Here is a 22,484-nt window from a genome sequence, read left to right as displayed (position 1 = left end):
TCCTTCCTTCCTTCCTTCCTTCCTTCCTTCCTTCCTTCTTTCTTTCCTTCCTTTGTTCTTTCTTTCTTTTGTTCTTTCTCTCTCTCTCTCTTTCTTTCCTTCTTTCTTTTATAGATAGTGTCTTTTTGTTTGTTTTGTTATCTATTGGTTATTTTATTTATTTACATTTCAATTTTAATGTTATCCCCTTTCCAGTTTCCCCTCCACAAGCCCCCATTCCCTCCTCCCTCCCCACTGCCTCTATGAGGGTACTCCTGCCTCAGAGGCCTAGTGTTCTGTTCCCCTATCCCTGGTCATCAAGCCTCCACAGGACCAAGGGGTGATCTTTCTTTCTTAACTTCCCTCTCACTCACTCTTTTTTTTATCTTAGCCCCCAACTTTGGCCTTACCCACTGCTAACTCACAGGCTACTCCTGCCAGAGAAGCAGCTAGGCTGACTACAGATCTTCCCCATCTCCTTCCTTTTTTCCAGATCCAATTCCCAGTCTCATCCTCAACTCTGTCTCTGACTTTCTTTGGTGAGCTTTCTTCACCCTCAATTCCCAACTGAAGTAAATAGATCTGATTGAGACACTCTGATTTCCTCACTTCTGTGAACCCCTTTGGAAGCCTAGCCTTTTCTAAGTGTCAGCTCCCAATTTCTAGAAACACATTTTATCTGGAGCTTCCAATGGTCACAACCATCATGTCCTATGAAAATTTTCTGTCAGGAAACACATAGCCACTACATTCTTCTAACATCCAGGACAATATGTCTCCACTAGATCCAACAATCCTACCACAGCAGACTCTGATTATTCTAATATACCCAGCAAAGAAAAAAAATGTACCAATACAACATTTCATATTGTATCCCCAATACAAGGGCACCCAAGTTTGTAAAACAAACACCACTACAGCTTAGATCACCACTTGACACTCACAAATATTGATGCTCCTGAGAGTGGGAACGTCTATAGACACTCTCACCAACTGATTATCCAGACAAAACTAGAGAAATGCTGAATCTAACAAACATTATAAACCAAATGGACTAAATGTCTACAAAACATTTCACTCAGACAAAAGTGAATTTACATTCTTCTCTGCACTTCCCAGAACTTTCTCGAAAATTCACTATATACTCAAACACAAAGCAAGTCTCATGAGATACAAGAAAATTGAAATAATTCCTAAAGGATCACCATGGGTTAAAGACAGATATTGACAATAAGAGAAAACCCATATATTTTACAAACTTACGAAAACAGAAGAACTCTCTGCTGAATTAAAAATGGGTAGGGAGAGAAATTAAGAAATAAATTAAGGTTTTCTCAAATTGAATACAAATTGCACCTGATATTATGGGACACAATGAAAGCAGTTTTAAGAGGCAAGTGCATAGTACTAAGAGACAACATTTAAAAAATAGAAAATATCTTATACTAGGAACTTAATAGCATAAATAGAAACTCTAGGAAAAGAAGAAATAACACCCCAAATCAGTAGATAGTAAAAGATAATCAAGCTGAGTGCTAAAATCAATAAAATAGAAACAAAGAAACAATGCAAAGAATCAATGAAATAAAGAATTGATCAATAAGATCAACAAATCCTTATCCAAATTAACTCAAAGGCAGAGTGAGAAAAATACAAATTAACAAAAGCAGATGCAAAAAAGGGGACATAACGACAGAAACCCAGGAAGTCCAGAGAATCCAAAGGGCATACTTTAAAAATCTGTACTCCACCAAATTGGAAAATGTAAAAGAAATGGATAATTTCTTTGATATGTATCACTTGCCAAACTTAAATCAAGATCAAATAGGTAACTTAAAGAAATCCATATTCCCTTGTGAATTAGAAGCAGTCAATAAAAGTCACCCAACCCCAAAATATCCAGGGTCAGATGGTTTTAGTGCAAAATACTAGTCAAAGAAGTGTTAATGCCAATAGAAAGAAGGAACATTGCCCAATTCATTTTATGAGGCCACAGTAAATCTGATACCAAAACCTCATAAAGACACAACAGAGAAAAAGAATTACCTTCATGAACAATTTCTTTTATGGACATATACTTGAAAAATACTTAATAAAATACTTGCAATGGAATCCAAGAACACATTGGAAAGATCATCCACCACAGTCAAAGAAGCTTTATCCTACAGACATGGGGATAATTTAATATGCAAATATCAACAAATATAATCCACAATACAAACAAATTGAAAGAATAAAACTACTGAATCATCTCAATAGATGCTGAAATTGTCTTTGACAAAATCCAACAGTCTTTCATGATAAAGGTCCTGGAGAGATTCGGGATACAAAAGATAAAAGGAAATACCTATGTGTAATAAAGGCAATTTACAGCAAGCTGTAGCCAACATCAAGTTAAATGGAGAGAAATTCAAAGCATTTCCACTAAAAGCAGTAATAAGACAAGGATGCCCACTCTCTATTCAATATAGTATTTGAAGTTCTAGCTAGAGAAGTAAGACAACTGAAGAAAATAGGCTACAAATGGAGGAGAAAGAAGTCAGTGTATTATTATTTGAAGATGGTAAAACACATACATAAGTAACCCTAAACAGGGAATTCCTACAGCTGATAAACACTTTCAGCACAGAAACTGGATACAAAATTAACTCAAAAAAATCAAATAGCACTCCTATATAGAAATGACAAATAGGGATCACATGTGGAGAGGGGGCTGGGATTGAAAATGGAAGTTGATGGGAGGCATTTATGGGACTAGCTGTAGATCTGGGACTTGAGAAGGCTCCCTGGAGTCTATGTGGGTGACCACAGCTGAGATTTCTATCAGCAGGGAATTTGGAGAGTGAAATGGATACTTCCTGTAGCCAGGTGGGACTTCTAGTGGAGGGAAGGGTACTCAACAAAGAATGAAAAGAACTTCAGACCAATTTCGCTTATGAATATCGACACAAAAATATTTAATAAAATTCTCACAAACCAAATCCAAGAACACATCAAAACATCACATCAAAATGATTCACCATGACCAAGCAGACTTCATCCCAGACATGCAGTGATAATTCTAAATTCATCAATGTAATCCACTACATATAAAACATAAAAAATTAAAGAAAAAATCATATCATTTCATTAGATGTTGAAAAACCTTGGACAAAATCTAACATGCTGTCATGCTGTTAAAAGTCTTGGAGAGACCAGAGATACCTACACATAATAAAAGCTAATACAGCATGTCAATAGCCAACATCAAATTGATTAGAGAAAAACGTAGAGCAATCCCATCAAAATCAGGGACAAGAGAAGGCTACCTATTCTTTCTCTGCTCAATATAGTATGCAATATCCTAGCTAAAGCAATAAGACAACAAAATAAAAAGATCAAGGGAATACAAATTGGAATGGACAGCCAAGCTAGGTTCCTGTCTGCAAGCACAACATAGCATCAGTAATAGTGTCAGGTTTTGATGTCCACCATGGGAAGGATCTCAAGTTGAGGTGGTCACTGGATGGCCTTTCCTTCATCTCTGCTCCATTTTTGTTTCAGCATTTCTTTTATTCAGGAAGAATTCTGAGTTAAAAATTTTGAAGGTAGTTTGGTGACCCCATTCCTCTACTGGGAGCCCTGTTTATCTACTAGATATACATTCCCTCTCCACATTGTTGGACATTTCAGCTAAGGACATTCCCATTGAGTCCTGGAAGCCTCTCACGTCCCACATCTCTGAGTCTTTCGAGTAAGGTTCACCACCCCCTTAAGCTGCATATTTCCATTCATTCTCCCAGTCCTCTGGGCTTCTCTCCTGTCTCCTCTCATATCTGATCCTGCCCCCTTCCTCAGCCCCATCCTTTCCCTTTCCCACCTATACTGAAACAGATGCAGAAACAGCCAACCATTGGACTGAGGTCAGGGACCCCTGTGGAAGAGTTAGAGGAAGGGCTGAATGAGCTGCAGGGGATGGCAACCTCATAGAAAGACTAACAATGTCAACTAACCTGACATGGCTAATTAGGCCTAGAACCTGAGACTACATAGGTCATGGGAACCAGGGGAAACTTAGTATTACTCTGATAAAACATCATAGCAACAGAATGACTTCTAATGACATAACACTATACCCAAAGATCACCGCCTTGTTCTACTCTCCTGTCACCTCATGGGCCCATACTATTTCAGTAAGGTCTCATTCCTTAATCCAGAAGTCTGTTATTTAGATGCTGTGAAAAAAGCCAGGCACTGCTGGTCAGTCTTTCCAAGAATGTCTCACCTTCTATAATGAGGACCATGAAACATGCAATGTGTTTTCTGTTTGGCTCACAGGCCAGATGAACACTCTCATAAATACCTGTGAACTGCAACTTCTTTAGACCCAAAGGTCCCTATCCACTATTTCCCCATAGGTTATCATTTCTTAAACTCTATCCACAGGGTTCCATAGAAGTTAATTTTTGGTCTCAATGATTCAAAAGGAAGCAAACCACACAAGAAACATGCCAATCCTGATCAAAGAAAGACCTTTATTACAAGCATTAATGCAATTTCAAAGAATAGTGAAAATGTAATGTCTTATGTTCTGGACTGTTAGATGCAGCTTTGGGTGAAGGATGGTTGTCAGGCAGCTCAGACTGAGCAGAAGTTACATATGTTGAATCAGCGGCATCTGGGATGTCACATACATCACTGTCCATATAGAAGAACGCTGAGACTGTGTGTTGAAGTCATGACACAGGTCTCCACATTAAAATTCATCAGAAAAGGGGTATTCTGGGTGTCCCTCTCCACTAAAAAAGAAAAGAAAAATGCAAAACATTAACTCTTGAGTTTATTTCTGTTAGCAAAAGCAGAAATATATGATGCTATCATTAGACTTAACCAGTTTGTTTTCCTGCCCGATTGTGGATTGTGGAATTTGCTATTTTTATTTTCATATATTACACTGTGAAGGAAATGTTTTTAAAATATAACTGGATTTTTCAAATTAAATTTTGTTGCCATGATCAGAATGATAGAGACAGACATTCACAAAATGCTCCTTTCTGTTGGCTTCTACAGCCGGTCTGCCAAAGCACAGAAGGCAATACTGGGTCACGTTTAAGTCAGTCAGTACAAGCATAAAGGGAATATCCTGTTGAATGTGAGTCTGAACATTCATCATTATACAATAATGCAGATACTACAGCTTTTAGGTACTAGCTTCTCATTTAAATAACTCATTTGTTTTTACGCACTATCCATTAAAAACAACACATTCTGTTAAATTTGGATAAAGAATGTCATTGACCAGATAGATTTCTAAGTCTAAGGAGAGGGTTATCATATAATTTGTTGATCTTTATACTTTAGCACTATTACAAAACATAAATTAACAAAAATCACTACTTACTAAACTATTTAATAGGTGGCCAGAATTCCTGAGTTCTTGCTACTCTCTGTCTAGCCACTCTTAAATTAAGTCTCATCTTATCCTTCATTTTGCTTTATTAATTAAAAACTCTTTTAGTGATGATAATGCACATGCTAGACTTTTCAATGTATTTACCACTTTTAAGCATTATTATATTTATTTCTATTGATGATTAAAATCTCCACTAGTAAAAAGGGACTATATATTTAGTGTTTGTCTTTATTTGAAATATGTATGAACTATCAGAATATATAACCATGGCCTCAGTGGGAGAAGATGTGCCTAAACCTGCAGAGAAAAGAGTTTTTAACAACTATCAATTGAATCAGTGAAGGAATTTTTTCCTCCTGAATATTTTCCCGTTGGTTTTACATCTCTTTCTGCATAAACTTTATCTTCAGTATTAACATATTTGCAACTCAGAAATGGGAAAAACAATTGTTAAAATAAGTGTACTAATGACAGCTTTCAAGAAACTAATGAAGTTTTTGATTTCTGAATAAGCATTCACTGAAAAGAAAATGATAAAGTAAAATAAATTGTGGATAATTATTAGAGTGACTTACAATGGAGCAGGAGCATATCTGAAGTTTCTGTTCAGGCTATCTAGAATTTTCATATCCTCTGATGGTAGCTCAAATTCAAATACCTATTGAACAATTAGAAACACTTTAGGACACTCCACATTTGCAAATCTTAAATACCAAGTGAGTCAAATTTTATTCTGAAAGGCAATTTTTTAATATACAAATGGTTCTGAAATATATTAAAGATATCAAGAAAGATATTCAAGTGCTCAATGGATGTCAGATAAAAGTTCAAGGAAATCATTTTTCAGACATGTTGAAGCAGCCCAGGATAGACAAAAGGAGCTGCAGCAGATACAAATTAGATGTTATTCAAAGACCAAGGCAATGACTTAAAGCAAACTAAAGTAAATTTCATATAATATTTACCATATAATTCAAATATTTATGTGAATACGGTTATTCTATATCCTACATAATGAACTGTCAAAATATTAACAATGTTCCTTACAACACAATTTAATCCAAGAATTAGGCAAATATTAATTTTATCATTTCCAAAGAACAAAGGAATTGACTTATAGCAATAAAATAAATTTTACTATTTTCTTAAAACCAAACCTTGGGTTTTTTCTCTAAAAATAGTAATAATTAAATAGAACAGAGGAAGGTAGGAAGAGAGAGAAGGAAATGGAAGTGGGAGGGAGGAGTGAGGAAGGAATGGAGGGGAAGATGGAAGAAGGGAGGAGAAAGAGCTTAAAATGTCAACAGTCTAACAACTGACCCATCTAGTAAAAAGCAGTGAGTGATCTTTTCTTTAGATTTAAAAACCATCAAAAACACTGAGAATACATTATTAAGAGATGATAAATAGAAACACTTTTCTATCAATAAACCTAACAGAATATACACAAATGCCCTAATGGAAAAACACTAAGAAAGTTATTTAAATATATTAGAAAGCCACCTAAAATTTAAAACTCCCATTGTAGTTACATATTAAAATTCTCAATATTTGAAAACTTCAGTTTTTTTCTCAACTGATGGACAAATTTAGTACCTCCCTAAAGACTGAAAGACCTATCTAAATGCTGAAATACATAATCAAGATAAACAATAATAAATTATGAAATTCGTATATACATGTGTATGGATTATCTACCCAGAGAATCATACTTTTATTCTTAATTAAATTATTATGTCTTTCGACCACTCCCTTTCTCTTGCTTTCTAGAAGTCTCACATGTCTCCCTGCTACTCTTTCATATTCATGGTCTTTTTTGTCCAACTATTCACACACACACACACACACACACACACAGACACACACACACACACACACACAGACACACACACACACACACAGAGCCTGCTGAATCTACTTAGTGTTGCTTGTATCTATAGCTAGATATAGATCCTATATGTATGAATTATCTAGAACTAGAACTAGATGTGATTTCATGGCTGACTAGTTGGTACTAGATAAGTAATTAAAGAGCTTATCCTAAACAAGACTAATTCTTTTGCTCTTAGACTCTTAGATGTCTTTAATTGCCTGCAGCTCTTTGTCTAAGGATGCTCTTTCATGAGAGTTCTGCCCTACATGTAGGAGTGTCTTTTTGTATTGCCCTTATTCAGATCTTGTTTAAATAGTCATATTTTTGAAGTAATTTGTCATATTTTTAAATAATAGAAGGTAGATAAAAACTATTGTCACTTTGTTCAGGAAGACTGATATTCCAACATAATTTGAGAAAGGGTGAGCATAAATAAGAGAAAGAAAATCCCTGAATGTAAGTATTCTTGCTGGCAAGACCACATAGACATTTAGAAAACTATTAGAAAATGTTTAGAAAGCACTATTAAGTGTTCTTTGAATTTTTAGTTTAAATGATTTCATAAATTGTACTTCAATTAAGAAAGAGTTTAGAACACATCTGTAAACAAAGAGGCATATAATATTCTATTCCTAATGAAGAAAAAACTTGGTATTTAACCACAAGGTAAAGAAATAAACACAATAAAAAGAAGAGCTTTAGCTCATCAATATATACGTATGTGTATATGATGTATATGTGTATGTATATCTGTATGTGTATATGTATATGATGTATGTGTGTATATTGAGTGAATGAATGAATGAATAAATACATGTATGTGTGTAAACCTGAGCTTGATACCAGGCTACATCCTCGTAGCTCTTGTACCTCATTCATTGGAAGAGCGTCTATCCATCAGATCCAGAGCTCACCGTTATGGCTATTTTCACTATCCAGATTATTCTGGGGATTCCTTGTCTGCCTACAAGGCTGGAATTAGAGGAGAGCACCATATCCACCTGGAATCTTAAGAGAGTTCTAGACACCTAATGTCCAGTCCCATGGTTGATAGGCAAGAGTTTTAACACTGAGCCATCTCCCAGATCTTAATTATTTTTTAGCTTGCATTAACTTCTACAGCTTAGCAGGAGAAAGTGATATAATAATTATTTGCCTAAGTTTAAAGTCCTTGCAAATATCTACTCAGTGTCTTGAAGGAGCACAGGTGAGGAGGTGAAACCTATGTCATTTGGGTAGTGAATGAAAATTACTTGAAGCTAAAGAACATCAGTTAGGAGTTGAACTGAATCCTGAGGTAGATGGATCTCATCATTTTGCAAACATTTACAACAGTTCCATGAACATATTTGAGTGAACTCAGATTAGAGAGATGCTTCAGAAGGAGAATTTAAAATTGTAGACTAATGGACTAAATAAGACTCTTTATATGTCAACTGGCCAGACACTCCAGAGCTCCTGGGGACTGGTCTACCAACCAAAGAGTACACATGAAGGGACCCATGGCTCCGGCCGCATACGTGGCAGAGAATGGCCTTGTTGGATGTCAGTGAGAGGAGCGGCCCTTAGGCCTGAGGGTTTTTGTTCCATGCCCCAGTGTGGGGGAATGCCAGGCAAGAAGACAGGAGTGGATGGGTGGGTGGGGGGCACCCTCATAGAGGCAGGAGTAGTGGGTAGAAGGTTCCAGAGGGGAGACCTTGAAAGGGGAAAACAATTAAAATGTAAATAAACTAAAAAATCCTCTCTGTTGGGACTCTTTTATTGTGCAACTATTTTAGGTAATTGTACAATAAAGTTTTTGTAGTTGAAAACAAAAGATCATCTGCATAGATAAGTCTTTAACAAAATAATATATACTTAGCCAGGGAAGCAACTCAAAAGAAATGAATATATCCATATTAAAATGTGTCAGCACAGGCCTGAAGAGATGGCTCATTGTTTAGAGCACTAGCTGCTCTTTCTGGAAAAATTCAGTTCCCAGCACCCACAGGGCAGCTCACCAGCATCTACAATTTCAGTTCTAGGGCATATGATACCATTTTCTGGCCTCTGCCAGCACCAGGCATATGCATGGTACATAGACATATATGTAGCCAAAACATCTATACACATAAACTTCTAAATGAATAAACTACACTAAAATAAAACATGTGAATATACAGGCAAATTACAGAATAAAGCAACAAAAATTATCATATAAAATATCTATCCAAATTTACACTCTCATTTCTGCACTGAAGAGCTATATTGAAAAGAGCTGTTCACAGTGAATGATTGATTTTGTGCTGGATCCTAAATCTCTGTGCTTTCTCTAAATCAAATTCTCTCTGTTTAACTTGATGTTTGTGTTTAGTACAGAGCACTTCTGAGTGCAAATGAAATCTCACATGTGTAGGAAATACTAAGGAGATTGACTCTGAAAACAAAAATGCCCTGAGAGATTTCAAAGAAGAAAATAGAGGTGAGATAGTGAGAGAGTGTGTAGGAGCCTGATGTCTGCAGCCTCCCTGGTTACCTGTATGTTCTCTTTTATCTCATTCTCTTTGTAACTCTGGGCAAGAACCACAATTCCACGTTGAAGTTGGTAGCGGAGGGCAATCTGAGCTGGGCTTCGCTTGTGCTTTTTTGCCATGTCACAAAGAACTGGGTCATTCAAGAGAACTGGAGCGCTTGGGTCTGTCCTGGAAGAAAAGGCAGAAATTTTAGCTTCAAAAGTTAAGCCTTTAGGAGGTTTCTGGACTCATAGGGTGCCCACTCAAAACCAGGGGTCTTCAAAGGAGTCCATGGACCAGAAATGTTTCCATCATTGAGATCTTCAAAATGCAAATTCTGCCATCTCCCTGAGCATGTTCAAACTGAGCTTCTGAAAACTGAGTTAATAGTACTGAAAAGACTTCATCAACACTGGTGTTTAAAGTAAATTTCCCACTGTCCTTCTTACCATCTCTTAGGTCGTTGAGATCCAAGAGCACAGTAGGCAACTAGAACAATGTCCTTTGACTTGCAGTAGTTCAATAGCTTGCTCTGGTTTAGGTAGAGATGGCATTCCACCTGTAGATGGACAAACAAAGATACATGATTATATGAGAGGCTAGTGTTGATGTAACAGAGAAACATTAAAGGTAAGTATTTGAATAAGAAAACTAATAAAGTGTAATCTGTGCCTTTACAACTGAATTTCATGTATATAATTTTCCTGTAATAACCCAGTTCTATGAACCATGCCTTGGAGTTTAATTCTGTTTTGCATTACAAACAGAAAGCATAGTGCTGGCTTGAAGATGTCTCCAGAAATCATTGCAAAATTTAAATACAGGCAGATTCATATAATGTAAGAGAAGTATTGTTAATTTCTCTAAACATAAATAAAACAATGTCTGATAACATTTTAATTCTTGGGAGATGCTTTCTAAGCTCTCTGAAGGTGAAACATTAAAGAACCTGCTTTGGAAAGGTCATAAGAATGTTGTAGTAATAGACTCAGTGAGATGTCTCAGTGTGTTAAGACCTTTCTGCCAAGCCAGAACTGACTTTGTTCCATGAGACCCACATATTATCTTCTATCCTCCACAAATGCACCATAACACACGTGTGTGTGCTCGCGTGCATACACACACACACACACACACACAGAGGCATGAACACATACACACAAGTGTAATTTTAAAAATGAAAGAAAATGCATATATTTCCATTTTATATTTAACTTGTATTTACTATATCATTACATATTTTATATAGTATAATTTTATAATTAAATATTTTATATTATAATTCAAATAATATTACTTAAATGTTATATTTAATATGTTACATGAATACATTTATATTCATTTTATTTAATTAAAATTAATGAAAAATATATGTATATGTACATATATACCTATATGTATGTATATATATGGACATATCTTTTCCAGCTCAGGGATAAATCAACTTTGATCCTTAAATACTCCTACTGACATCTGCTTCCAGGAATTCTTTAAATCTCCATATTCTGTACCACTTGGGCAGTATAGTATGCTCTTATGATCAGACTGGAGACATTACACCAGAAATAAGGAAATGGATGTGAGGTAAAGAGGCATGTGAGGGTCTCACCTGGTTGCAGACAGGCTTGTATTTGAGCCCAGGCTTATTCAGAATTTTCTCCAGCTGCCTGCTATTAAAGTTGGACACTCCAATAGACTTGACTAGTCCTGCATCCTTACACTTCTCCATTGCCTAGGAATGAGGAAGTTACAAAGAGTCATATTTATATTGAAATAAATGCAAGATGGAGCTGTTAAAATAACAGCGTCCAGGTCTGCACATATAGCTCATTGGCAGAGCCCTGCCAGAGTGTGAAAGACCCTGAAATTGATCATCATTAATGCTGGAAAGGTCGCCCCAGGAAGACACTGCCTGCATGATCCCTGACACTGAGCATGAAGAAACCAAAAGACGAAAGACAACAGAGGAAGAAAGTGACAGCCACACAGGATCCCTGGGTCCTCACTAAGAAGCAGTGGTGTTCATATCGATTGCCATGGCAGAATTCAGTCATTCATGTTGTCCTGAATACTCTACGTCCCTCGTCCCATCGCAGGAACTCCAATAACACTCTCCATAAACATATAGAATGCCTACACTCGAAGGCACACTCCTATATTCTCCCATACCTCTGAGGCTCCCTCCCTCACCATCTCCGTTGTCCCTCTTCCAAGTGCTCACCTCCCATGTGGCACAGATATCCCCTGAGTCATGTAATGTTTTCCCATGCTCATCTTCTGGAAACAGATCTTCCCCTGGCTGGAATAGAAACAGTCTGCATGATGATCTGAGTAAACATGGTGTCTCAGGAATAGCTAGAATTGGAACAGTAAATATTTCCTTAAGTAGAGCATCATGTTATGTATTTATATTTACAGAGTTATTTCCATGTGGAATTTTAAGGAGTGTTTATAGGTGCTTGAACTAGCTCCTTGTATAAATCATGTTATTTTACATGTCTATTATAATTTATTATTGTTATTGTTATTGTTATCATTATTATTATTATTTAGTATTCTCATAGATCTACCTGTGGCCTCCTAGCTGATATCTATTATTTTGTCACTTCTTATTGATATTTCTGTGTTGGGAGCCATTTTGCCTGCTTCTGTGAAATCCTTCCTGTTAGGCAGAGTCAAGTCAGGCCAAGGTCTACTGGCAGATTTCCTGGACTGCTGACACAAGGAATGATACAAGGGAATACATTTGAAGTCCAAGGCAAGGGACTGACTATTCTGTCAATCTTGGAGGAAGGAACAATCTTGGGAACAGGGAGGCCTCAGGTTGAGAACAGATATCAAATGTATATCAGCCATTGTCTCTGCTGGCTTGTTACATTGTATCCCATGGTACTGTATAGTACATAAAGCCTAAGAGAATTAAACTTGGAGCTGCCACAGTACTGTCTGGACAGTCCTCCCTATTTCGAACCTCTGAGTTTATTTTTCTGTGATGTGTATAATCCTCACTCTCCCCTCAGAGGGACTGTTCAACTTTGAACCAGCCAGACTGGTACACTTCTGCTGAGATATTTCTCTATCAATGAGAAATTCAGTAGTCATACAAACTTGATTTCTGGCAGTAAGGAAATTGAGTTCTGACACACGCCAATCAATGGTCTTTTTCTATTTGAGTTTATTTGGGGGAAAAGCAAGTATACCCACTAAAGATGGTAAATTAGGCTTATAGTCAAGACTAATTTTGATGGTAGAAAACTCAAAGATGCTATAAGGAGGTAATAACAAAGAAACTTAAACTGTCTCAATGCCAAAAGGAAAAGCTGAATAAAATTCAAATACCTACTAAGGCAATATAAAGAATGCTTAAATAGTGGCATTTTTGAAATTAGTTTTGAATCTATAATTCTAGCAATTGCATAGGCCTCCCATTTTATGATCTTTTGTATAATTTACTTTGCATAGACTATATAACACAGCAATTGAGTTTACTAGAAAATATGATAGAAACTTATCTTGATCATTGTGAAAAAATAACAGCCCCACCTTTGTCAAAGTTCGTCAATTCTGGTCATTTAAATTGCTTACCTTCATTGATACTGGATAATGTATAATATAGAGGTCAACATAATCCAGCTGAAGGTTTTTCAATGACTTTTCCAAGATAGGTCGAACCAGCTCTGGTCTATGGAAAGTGCACCAAAGCTACTTGCATGAAAGAATGGAAGTAATTCTGGATTAGTAAATTATTCACATATGGAGGACATACTGATATGTTCTCTAATATATAGAAAGTAATAATGAGTAAATTTTTTTTGTTCTGTGGCTTCCATCAATGTGACTAATATATATGAACATCATTATAAGATGCTTTCAATCTTTCAAAAATGAAAGAAATTTTCTCAAAAGAGCAAACTCCCATCAACTAAAACTAATATTCAGTCTCTGGGTTATATCTTATGGAGATCAGAAAATAATTATTAATCTAATTTTTCAATCCTTTCTTTCATTAAAGAAGAATTGGCAGCTTACAACATTGAACACTAGCACCATGTGAATATTCTAATCTGTGATGGACACAAGTAAATTCACTTTAAGGAATCTTTAATATGAAAGTTGCTTTTTTACTGCTATTCAATATTTAAAGGTAAAAATTAGCTTCTGGAATATAGCATATTGCAAAGCTATATAGGAAGTATAGAAGCCTCAATTTCATAGTTTACCTGAATTCACAGCCCATGATAAAATATAATTGAGGCTCAGAAAAATAAAGGACTTTGAACTATGCATTTGTTGCTAGTAGGAACTCATAATATTTTTTCTGCTTTTCATGCTGGAGCTCATCTATGAATTATCTGCAACTAAGTTGAACACGGGTGTATATTTTACCAATTAATGAGCCAATCAAGTAAGTGTTTGCTTGCTTATATTACAGTTCAACTAATCTGTATACCTAAGCACCGCACACATAATACCTTTGTAGTGATGAATATGTCTTCTCTTTTCACAAGGCCGGCTGCAATCTTGCTTCGAACAGCCTGCCCTACATGGCTTTCAGTTTGGTACACATAAGCAGTATCAATATGGCGGAACCCAGCCTCTAGAGCTAAATGGATAGCCTCCAGTGGCTTATTTTCAGGAACCTGAAGGAAGAACAAAGGCAAGTATTTAAAAACACAGAAGAGAGTGGCTCAAGTGGATCTGATTGTCAGTTATCTAAGGCAGAAGGAATTGTACATTCCTAGGTCTTTCTCCCACTGCTTTAGTGCTTAATAAGAGCCTAGTTCCTGTACACTGAAATACAGCCACCTGTAAAATAACAGAATCTACAACAGGAATCATGGAGATCAAATACACAAGAGTGATTTCAGGAGAATCATCTTTTTCCTGTATCTCAGGATTAGTGAGCATTCAGGGCAGTAAGTGTCAATTTCACTGAGTCTTTCCTGGGTAATCACTAGAAGTTCACATTCATGACCTTTGCATACACACACAACAATGGTCTATCAGTTGCATCAGTGCACCCGAAACAGACCTCACATTCAGTGATTATTCTGGAAAAGTTTACAGGGCTGAGTATATAGGAATAGTTCTGTTATAATTTATGTAGTGGGGTCACAGAAATAGCAACACAGGAGAAGGGTGCTTGGAACAAAACAGAGAAGAAATACAAATTTGGTGCTGTATTATGCGTCTTCCCTATCAAAGACTCCTAGGAAATACTGAGTCATTTTCTGCATCAAATTGTAACAATATATGGGAAATTTCATCTAAATAGAGAGCTAGTTGTTCCTTATTTTGTAAGGGAATATTCACGTTGGGTTGTCAGCCCTTAAAACAAAAGTTACTTTATTTAGTGAAGTATAACCTGACTTAAATTTAAAATTATTGCCTACTCTGCCAGATTTGAGTAGTGCTGTGAACATTCATCTGTTAAAGAATAGAGGATCACATCAAACCTCTTTTGCAATTATATAAAAATCTTCAGAGCAGGACATGGTGTCCTATCTTTAATACCAATGCTCCCGAAGCAGAGGAAAGTGGATCTCTATGAATGCAAGGACTTCCTGGTCTACAAATTCTTTTCTCAATGAAGTTATAGTAAGTGAAATAGTGATTCTCAGTGCTGAGCCCTGAAACGTGCCCAGGTTGTCTTGCTGCAGGCCTACTCAGGTTGAGACTTCTTGACATTTGTCTTTTTTTTCATTTTCTACACAATAATTTAGATTAATTTTATTGTGAATGTTTTGTTTGAATATATGTCTGTGCATCATGTGCAGGCAGTGCCTGTGGAGGCCCAAGTTGGATTACTATTTGGTTCACCATCCATATGGCTTCTGGGAACCAAACCCTGATCTCTGCTAGAGCAACAAATGCTCTTATCTGTTGACCCAGCTCTCCAGCCCTGCTGCTTTCCCTGTCTGTATGCCACTTTATCCTACACAGTAATTAAGTCTCATCATATTTCTTTACTCTTGCTCTTTGAATATTTATGACAAGATAAATTGCATTCGGGGCAGTTTGGTCATTGTTACTCCATAAATATCTTTGTGAATCTTAGAGATAAGAAATGTACAAATTCAAAGTTAAAGAAAAAATTCACTTATTTTAAAATTGTGTGATCTAAGGAAGATTTTAAAATATGAAATTCCTTCCAGATTTGCAAACTGCCCTCTTTGGTCACTTCATTTCAAAGAACCTTCTGGACTACTGTGTTCTACCCTTAGGGTATAATAGCAAAGACCAGCCAGCATGTCACCCTTACCATTTACACCGTCATCATATTGTAGCATCCCTACTGTCTTCACAGTTGAGAGTTGTAAATTAGAGGCTTTACTTAATTTAAGTGTAGCATTTACTGTGAATTTTACTGACAGCTCCCCAACATAGAACTGCAGTAGTCCTTGAACATTTATACAAAATTCAACATGCTGATTTCTCTAAGTCTTGTTTTATTTAATAGGAGGAACATACCTGCAATATGTAGCTAAACAGAGGAACCCCTCCTCTCTCTTCTGCCATTAGTATACAATCAAAGAAGTTTATGGTGTTCTAGACTGGAAACTGATTCTTCTAGCAAGCCAAGACCAATTATTAAAATTATTGATAAGCAATGGTATAATTAGACCTTGATACAGAGCAAAGTCAAGCTATCTTCCACCTTGTATAGTAATCTAGAGGAACAGAACCAGTTGAGTCCCACAGAGTCACATAGGGAGTAAGTGACTTGATGGTTCATCTCCTCTGCCCACCTTCAGCCCATTTTGCCTTGAACCATCCACCACAACACCACTGTTCTTACCTCTTCTGGTTTATAGGTGCCAAAGCCCAGTGCAGGGATGAAGTGGCCATCGTTCAGTTTCACAGACTGTTGCTTGGAACTCATTCTGACTAAGCAGGTTCTGTGGCTCCTGCAGTCTTTATTGAACAGTCAATCAACTTCCTGGCTAATGGATAACCAGAGGCACACCCCCTCTAATGACAAAACAGTGTTAATCTCTGATTAATTATTAAACATTTCTCAGGCCTGTTTAGTGGTTAACCAGTGACATTACCTGTTTAATGGTTAACCAATACAAAAGGGAAGGTAGGACATTTAAAGAAGTACTTTTACCTGTGACTTGGTACCATTCAGATAATGGTACCAAGATAAAAGATAATTCTGCAGTAAATCATTAAATATTTATAATTTGTTTGAATTAAATTTCTCTTTAAGATGTATAAATTACTGTCAGATGTTGCAAGTGGTTAAGAGATCACTGAATGTTTTCTAGATAGAAACCTTGTGGTGATGGGGGTGTCTCAAGTCTCCCCTTGTCTCAAGCTCACAGCACTCTTAAGTTCTTATGCACAACAATTGACCAAACAGTCTAGCATGAGTTTTAGCAAATAAGGAAACAAGAACAGATTCAGAATAAAAGCAGACCAAGCTGGGCAACAGTGGCCTTGATTCTGACAGGTACAGTCTTCTTCTTCTTCTTCTTCTTCTTCTTCTTCTTCTTCTTCTTCTTCTTCTTCTTCTTCTTCTTCTCTCTCTCTCTCTCTCTCTCTCTCTCTCTCTCTCTCTCTCTCTTGTCTCTTACCTATACTTCGCTCAGTGTGGGCACTTTGAGAAAATGGGCCTATATCTTTTGAAGGTCTAGTTTACCCAAAATTCAGAGTAATAAATGAGGCATTTACATAATCCCTAAGTTGATAAACTCACTAAGAAAAAAGTGTAACATCACTAGGCGTGCATTCCCATAATGAGGAAATTCCTTAAGCTTGTTTGAGTTTATTATCCAGGTAAAGCCAACCACTACAAGCTGTTGTTCTTTCTGTCCTACTTGGGAAGCCTAGGACTGACCCAGTGAGAGTGAACATGACCAGATCTTGTTGGAACCTATCTTACCCACTACCAGTATCTACACAATCTACTGAAGGCCAGAGTTATCTCAATTAACATGACCACTACCATCGTAAAATAACCCTAAGAGTACAGTAGTGGCATTCACATTTTGGTGGTAACCATCATGTGTCTAATTGCACCTAAGACCCACTCAACAATGGGGAAAACATTCCTGGTGTTGAAAACCTATCCAGCTACTCAGGACTAGTGAAATCATAGACCTTTGAGCAAAACGTATAACCACAATGTTATTAAACCATTATATTCTAAACCATTAACCCTAACTATATTCTAGATACTTGCTCTTCTTCTCAACATTAAATTTAATTCCACTCCTTATCAAGAAAACTTCTCCATGAAACCAATTTAGACCATCATAGGAAAAAAAATCACAAATAATCCACATATGTATTTGTGGAGCCCTGTCCCAACTGATATATTTACATTACAACTCTTGTACCTAAGCCTCAAGGGTTACCTATGGCTCTTTATGCCCTGATTTGAGGAGAGCCTTGCTCAGCTAGCCTCCTGTTCAACATTAGGCTCTTGAAATTTTTCAGGGAACAGGGCAGTGGTTCTCTGCCTATTCTTTGCCTGGTGAAGGCACTGTCATAAGGAACATTCAGATGAGGAACCACAGATTCCTCCAAAGAAGGTCAGTTCAGGGAGTCTTTAAAAGAAGAAAGTGATTGTAATGGTCAAAGTTAGCATCACTTAGTTACTATCAGCTGCATTTTGGGTATAGGAAATGTTGAAGACATCAGTTGTAGCAGTGTACTAAATAAAATAAGGATCAGAAACACATGACAATAATCAAACTATGAGAAAGAGATTGTGGAAGCCTGTTGGCATAAGTAACATGTAACTTATTTTTTTAACTTAAAAAATCCCCAAGGCTTGTCTCATTTAATCCAATGTAGCCTCTGATGTGTCAGGATGTGGTCCAGGAGAGATGTACAGTTACATGCCAGAGGAGTGCATCATGTCCAGCATAGATGGTTGTAAATCACCATGTGGTTGCTGGGAATTGAAGTCAGGACTTCTGGAAGAGCAGACAGTGTTCTTAAATACTGAGCCATCTCTCCAGCACAAAGATTTGCCTTGAATCTTAGAACGTGCATTGATGCTTTTTTTTTTTTTTTTTTTTTGCCTGCATGCATGTTTCTGTGAGAATGCCAGATCCCCTGGAACTGGAGTTACAGACAGTTGTAAGCATCCATGTAGGTCCTTAGAACAGAACCCAGGTCCTCTAGAAAAGCATCTAGTTCAGGAATATTTTTTTTGTATAACTATTTGAAAAAGTAATATGTTGAATTCTGGAAAAAACCAATTTGATTGCCCATTAAAAGAGGAGCAGGGACTGAAAATGTACAAAATAAGAAATGAGAGACTAGGGCCAGAGAGATGGCTCAGCAGTTAAGAGCACTGGCTGTTCTTCCAGAGGTACTGAGTTCAGTTCCCAGGAACCACATGGTGGCTCACAACCATCTGTAAGGTACTCACATACATAAAATAAATATCTTTAAAAACAAAAAAGCAGGGCAGTGGTGGTGCATGCCTTTAATTCCAGTACTTGGGAGGCAGAGGCAGGCAGATTTCTGAGTTCGAGGCCGACCTGGTCTACAGAATGAGTTCCAGAACAGCCAGGGCTACACAGAGAAACGCTGTCTCGAAAATCAAAAAAAAAAAAAAAGAAAAAGAAAAAGAAAAGAAAAGAAAAGAAATGAGAGGTTATCTAGGCCCATTCCTGTTTAAATAATGTTAGAAGAACATCTGAAAATATTTTGTAGGAGTCAAGAAAGAATTTATCTGTTAAGGCCAGAGGTTAAAGCAGGTGGAGGAGATAAAGCTGTCAAGTCATCCACTTTCCATGTGACTCTGTAGGAATCACCTGGTTCTGTTTTTTGTATTTATTATTAGTCTCCTACGATTCTGTGTGATATTGAATGATATACTCTAAGAGGGGTTGGCCATGATAAGAGCTCCCAAGGACCTTGAACACTGAATTATCACACAAGAGAAGTCATAAACACACACACACACACACACACACACACACACACACACAGAGAGAGAGAGAGAGAGAGAGAGAGAGAGAGAGAGAGAGCATAATACCTGTTTGTCAACTGATCTTGTAATTGCAGATTGGGAGACAAAACGTCTATCCCATTGAAGGACTGTGAGAGATTGCAAATGGTTACTTTTTCATGGAGGATCAAGCAAGGGAAGAGAAACCATCGGTGCCTGCTGGAAAGACTCGCTGTTGTGTGATGCCAGGCTGGACCCAGGACCCTTTGCTACCTCCAACATGCAAAGCATTTCTCAGACATGGAAATGGGTATTGATGAGCAAGAGAAACCAGTCCTTTCTCTGCTCAGAGTGATCACTTCTCTTCTTCATAAATAAGGAGTGACTTTCAGAGGGGACAACTTGATGTTGAGGGGCTACCACCTGACAATTTCCAATAGTTTAATGACATCTGTGTTGCAATAAGACCAGATTGTACTGAATTTCATTCCCTACAGAATTTTAAAACTAATATCAAGTTTGTAAGCACTTAATAAAAAGTCTAGCTCACATGAATAAATACTTGGAATTGTGATTGAATTTGAAGCTTTTGCAGAAGTTGGAGTTTCCTTTAAGAATACAAGTGTGAGAGAGAAAAAAAAAACCTTCCCACTTTCTTTTTCACCTGCAAAGTAGATGAAGCAGGAGGATGGCAATGTAATTAACATAAGAGGCTTAAACATAGGTGTCTTGTTGCTAGTTTTTGCCCAATGCACGAAAAACATGTCAATAACTGTAGTATGGTATTTATTTTGGCTCCTACTCAAAGACAATTCTTTCCACCCTTAGGCCATAGTAGCACCAGCCTTATTGCAAAAGAAAACAAGTTGCCTCCTTTTGAAAATGTCTGGGCTGAGCTTACCCCAGTTCTCTAGGGTGAAGTCTAGAGAGCATCCAATGAGGTGCAGATAGGCCTGATTCCCCATCTTACAAACAGAGGAAAAATGAATCAGAAAGTTAGACAGCACCTCAGGTGAAGCAACTCTGTCCACTCAGGCAATCCTCCATCTATGGTTGGGGTCACATACATGCTATGCGTGGTCTAGCCTCCAGGAGGCAGTTCTGGATCTCTTTAGGTGTCACCAGGGAATTTCCTCTTGAGATTGAACAGTGACCAGTCTCTTGATCATCTTGCCAGGCATTCTCATCTCTCTCTCATCATGCTTGGACTATCCTCCCTATCATTGACCAGCCCATTCTAATGTAAGCTCTATAATCAAAGAGTTTCTCCTTCAAAATTATGGTCTCCCTTTTCAAGTGATTAAACCTAGTGTTTGAGCTTGCCAGATTCCAGACAACTTAGCTGGTACCCTGTTACCAAACAATGGAGTCCCTGCTTTGTTTAGGGGTTAGGGGTTAGGGGTTTAACAGGTTTTTAAAGAATACACAAGAGCTGGGAGCATGGCTTAGTGGCATAGTCCATGGCTAGTATGTACAGGGCCCTGGGGTCAATTCCTGTTACTGCAAAAAAGAAAGAAAATACTTTCTTTGAATCCTTGATGTAGCTTGGTTGGTAAAGCCACTTTTTGTGAAAGACAGGAAACCTGAAGTTGATCCCCAGAACTCACATAAAGGTAGAAGCAGAAAACTAACCTACAAAACTATCCTTTGACCTCTTTATGCATGCCACAGGATATGTGCAGCACAAACACCGTGCACATTCACACACACACACACACACACACAAACACACACACACACACACTTAACAATAATAATAATTAAAAATAAAATAAAATAATTTCTAAAGAAAACCACAAGTATCTGAGCAGTAGGTGCAAGAATGCCCCTTTAAGGGATGAAGACAGTTAAGGGGTCATCCCCCGTCAACAGCCTTCAAGTTTTCCAAGGCTGTGCCAGGATTTCATAGTGAAAGGAGAATGCTTGGTTAAAAAGACATTTCATTCTGGAGCTCTGAGAACCAAGATCGTCCAGACCTCACCCTTATCCTTAAAGCCTTGCAGCTTTCCCAGGTATCTGACTGCAGCATCAGAATAACCAGCTTAGGGACTTCAGTGTCTTTTGACATGAGAGAGGAAGTAAAAGGGTTTCATCTGGGCAAAAGCTAACAGAAAAGGAACAAGCCAATGCCCTTGGTCATTCCAAATTTTCAGTAAGTGTCACACAAGTAACAAACCAGAGGCAGCTGTCCTTAGATTGTTATTCCAAAGGAAAAAAAAGAAGAGGAAGAGAGAAGGAGGAGGAGGAGGAGGAAGAGGAGGAGGAGGAGGGGATAGGAGGGGGAGGAGGGAGGAGGAGGGGGAGGAGGAAAGAAAGAAAGAAAGAAACCCACAGACTGGGTGACAGAGGCAATTAAAGGAGGATTATAAGTAGTGACAGAGAAAAGGAAGAGGAGAGAGAAAAGCATTGAAGCTAAAGGATTCTCATATCAGAAAAAGCAACAAGAAGAAAACTATTCAGTACACTTAGGAAGCAAACTTGAAATAAGTAAGAAGATGCAAGTAGCAAACAGAAGCTGAGTCCTTTTGATAGGTGGGGTAGGGAGGGGGAGAATGCTGCCCTTCAGCTAAAGAAACTGAACCTGTACTGAGCACCAGATGTCCGTGGGGAGGTCTCCAATTTCGAGTAGTCTCAGTTCTAGCTTCAGTCTTGGTTCTTCTCAATTCCAATGTGAATAATGCAGATGGAATGCGTAATAGGGAGAGCAGCCAAGAGTTTCATTTTAGAAAACAAGGAAGCAAGAGTTCTCTTCAGAATAAGAGCAAGCTGAGCCCAGCAGCAATGCCTGGAGCCTGGCAGGCAGGGACTTCTATCTCCTTCCTCTACTTGATAAAA

General features: G+C 37.6%; 1 protein-coding gene across 3 annotated transcripts; it reads right to left on the bottom strand.

The window, feature by feature from the left end:
- Positions 1 to 4,473: 4,473 nt before the first annotated feature.
- LOC114623148 (prostaglandin-E(2) 9-reductase-like) lies at positions 4,474 to 22,359 on the bottom strand. Of its 3 annotated transcripts, none has more exons than XM_028769831.1 (10): positions 22,231 to 22,359; positions 16,536 to 16,644; positions 14,209 to 14,376; positions 13,322 to 13,438; positions 11,958 to 12,035; positions 11,346 to 11,468; positions 10,186 to 10,295; positions 9,760 to 9,925; positions 5,947 to 6,029; positions 4,474 to 4,757 (listed from the first exon to the last, which is right to left on the bottom strand). In XM_028769831.1, exons 2-10 carry the CDS (start codon positions 16,617 to 16,619, stop codon positions 4,715 to 4,717), a joined length of 972 nt encoding a protein of 323 aa, XP_028625664.1. In that variant the 5' UTR covers positions 16,620 to 16,644; positions 22,231 to 22,359; the 3' UTR covers positions 4,474 to 4,714. The 3 variants fall into 3 exon arrangements, with proteins under 3 accessions (XP_028625664.1, XP_028625662.1, XP_028625663.1); XM_028769829.1 differs by having other exon boundaries at positions 16,536 to 16,708; positions 22,231 to 22,292; XM_028769830.1 differs by lacking the exon at positions 22,231 to 22,359 and having other exon boundaries at positions 16,536 to 16,718.
- Between the last annotated feature and the right edge of the window lie 125 nt (positions 22,360 to 22,484).

The sequence above is a fragment of the Grammomys surdaster genome, unplaced genomic scaffold (assembly GCF_004785775.1).
Source record: "Grammomys surdaster isolate TR1022 unplaced genomic scaffold, NIH_TR_1.0 194, whole genome shotgun sequence".
Classification (NCBI taxonomy): Eukaryota; Metazoa; Chordata; class Mammalia; order Rodentia; family Muridae; genus Grammomys; species Grammomys surdaster.
This window is presented reverse-complemented; position numbering and strand designations above follow the sequence as displayed.

Excerpts from the sequence above, each read along its gene's own strand:
- LOC114623148 (XM_028769831.1), bottom strand. The coding sequence starts at position 16,619 with ATGAGTTCCAAGCAACAGTCTGTGAAACTGAACGATGGCCACTTCATC. Across the intron at positions 12,036-13,321 it reads ATTATCCAGTATCAATGAAG|CCAGGGGAAGATCTGTTTCC; the intron begins GTAAGCAATTTA and ends TTTCTATTCCAG. Across the intron at positions 11,469-11,957 it reads ATATCTGTGCCACATGGGAG|GCAATGGAGAAGTGTAAGGA; the intron begins GTGAGCACTTGG and ends CCTCATTCCTAG.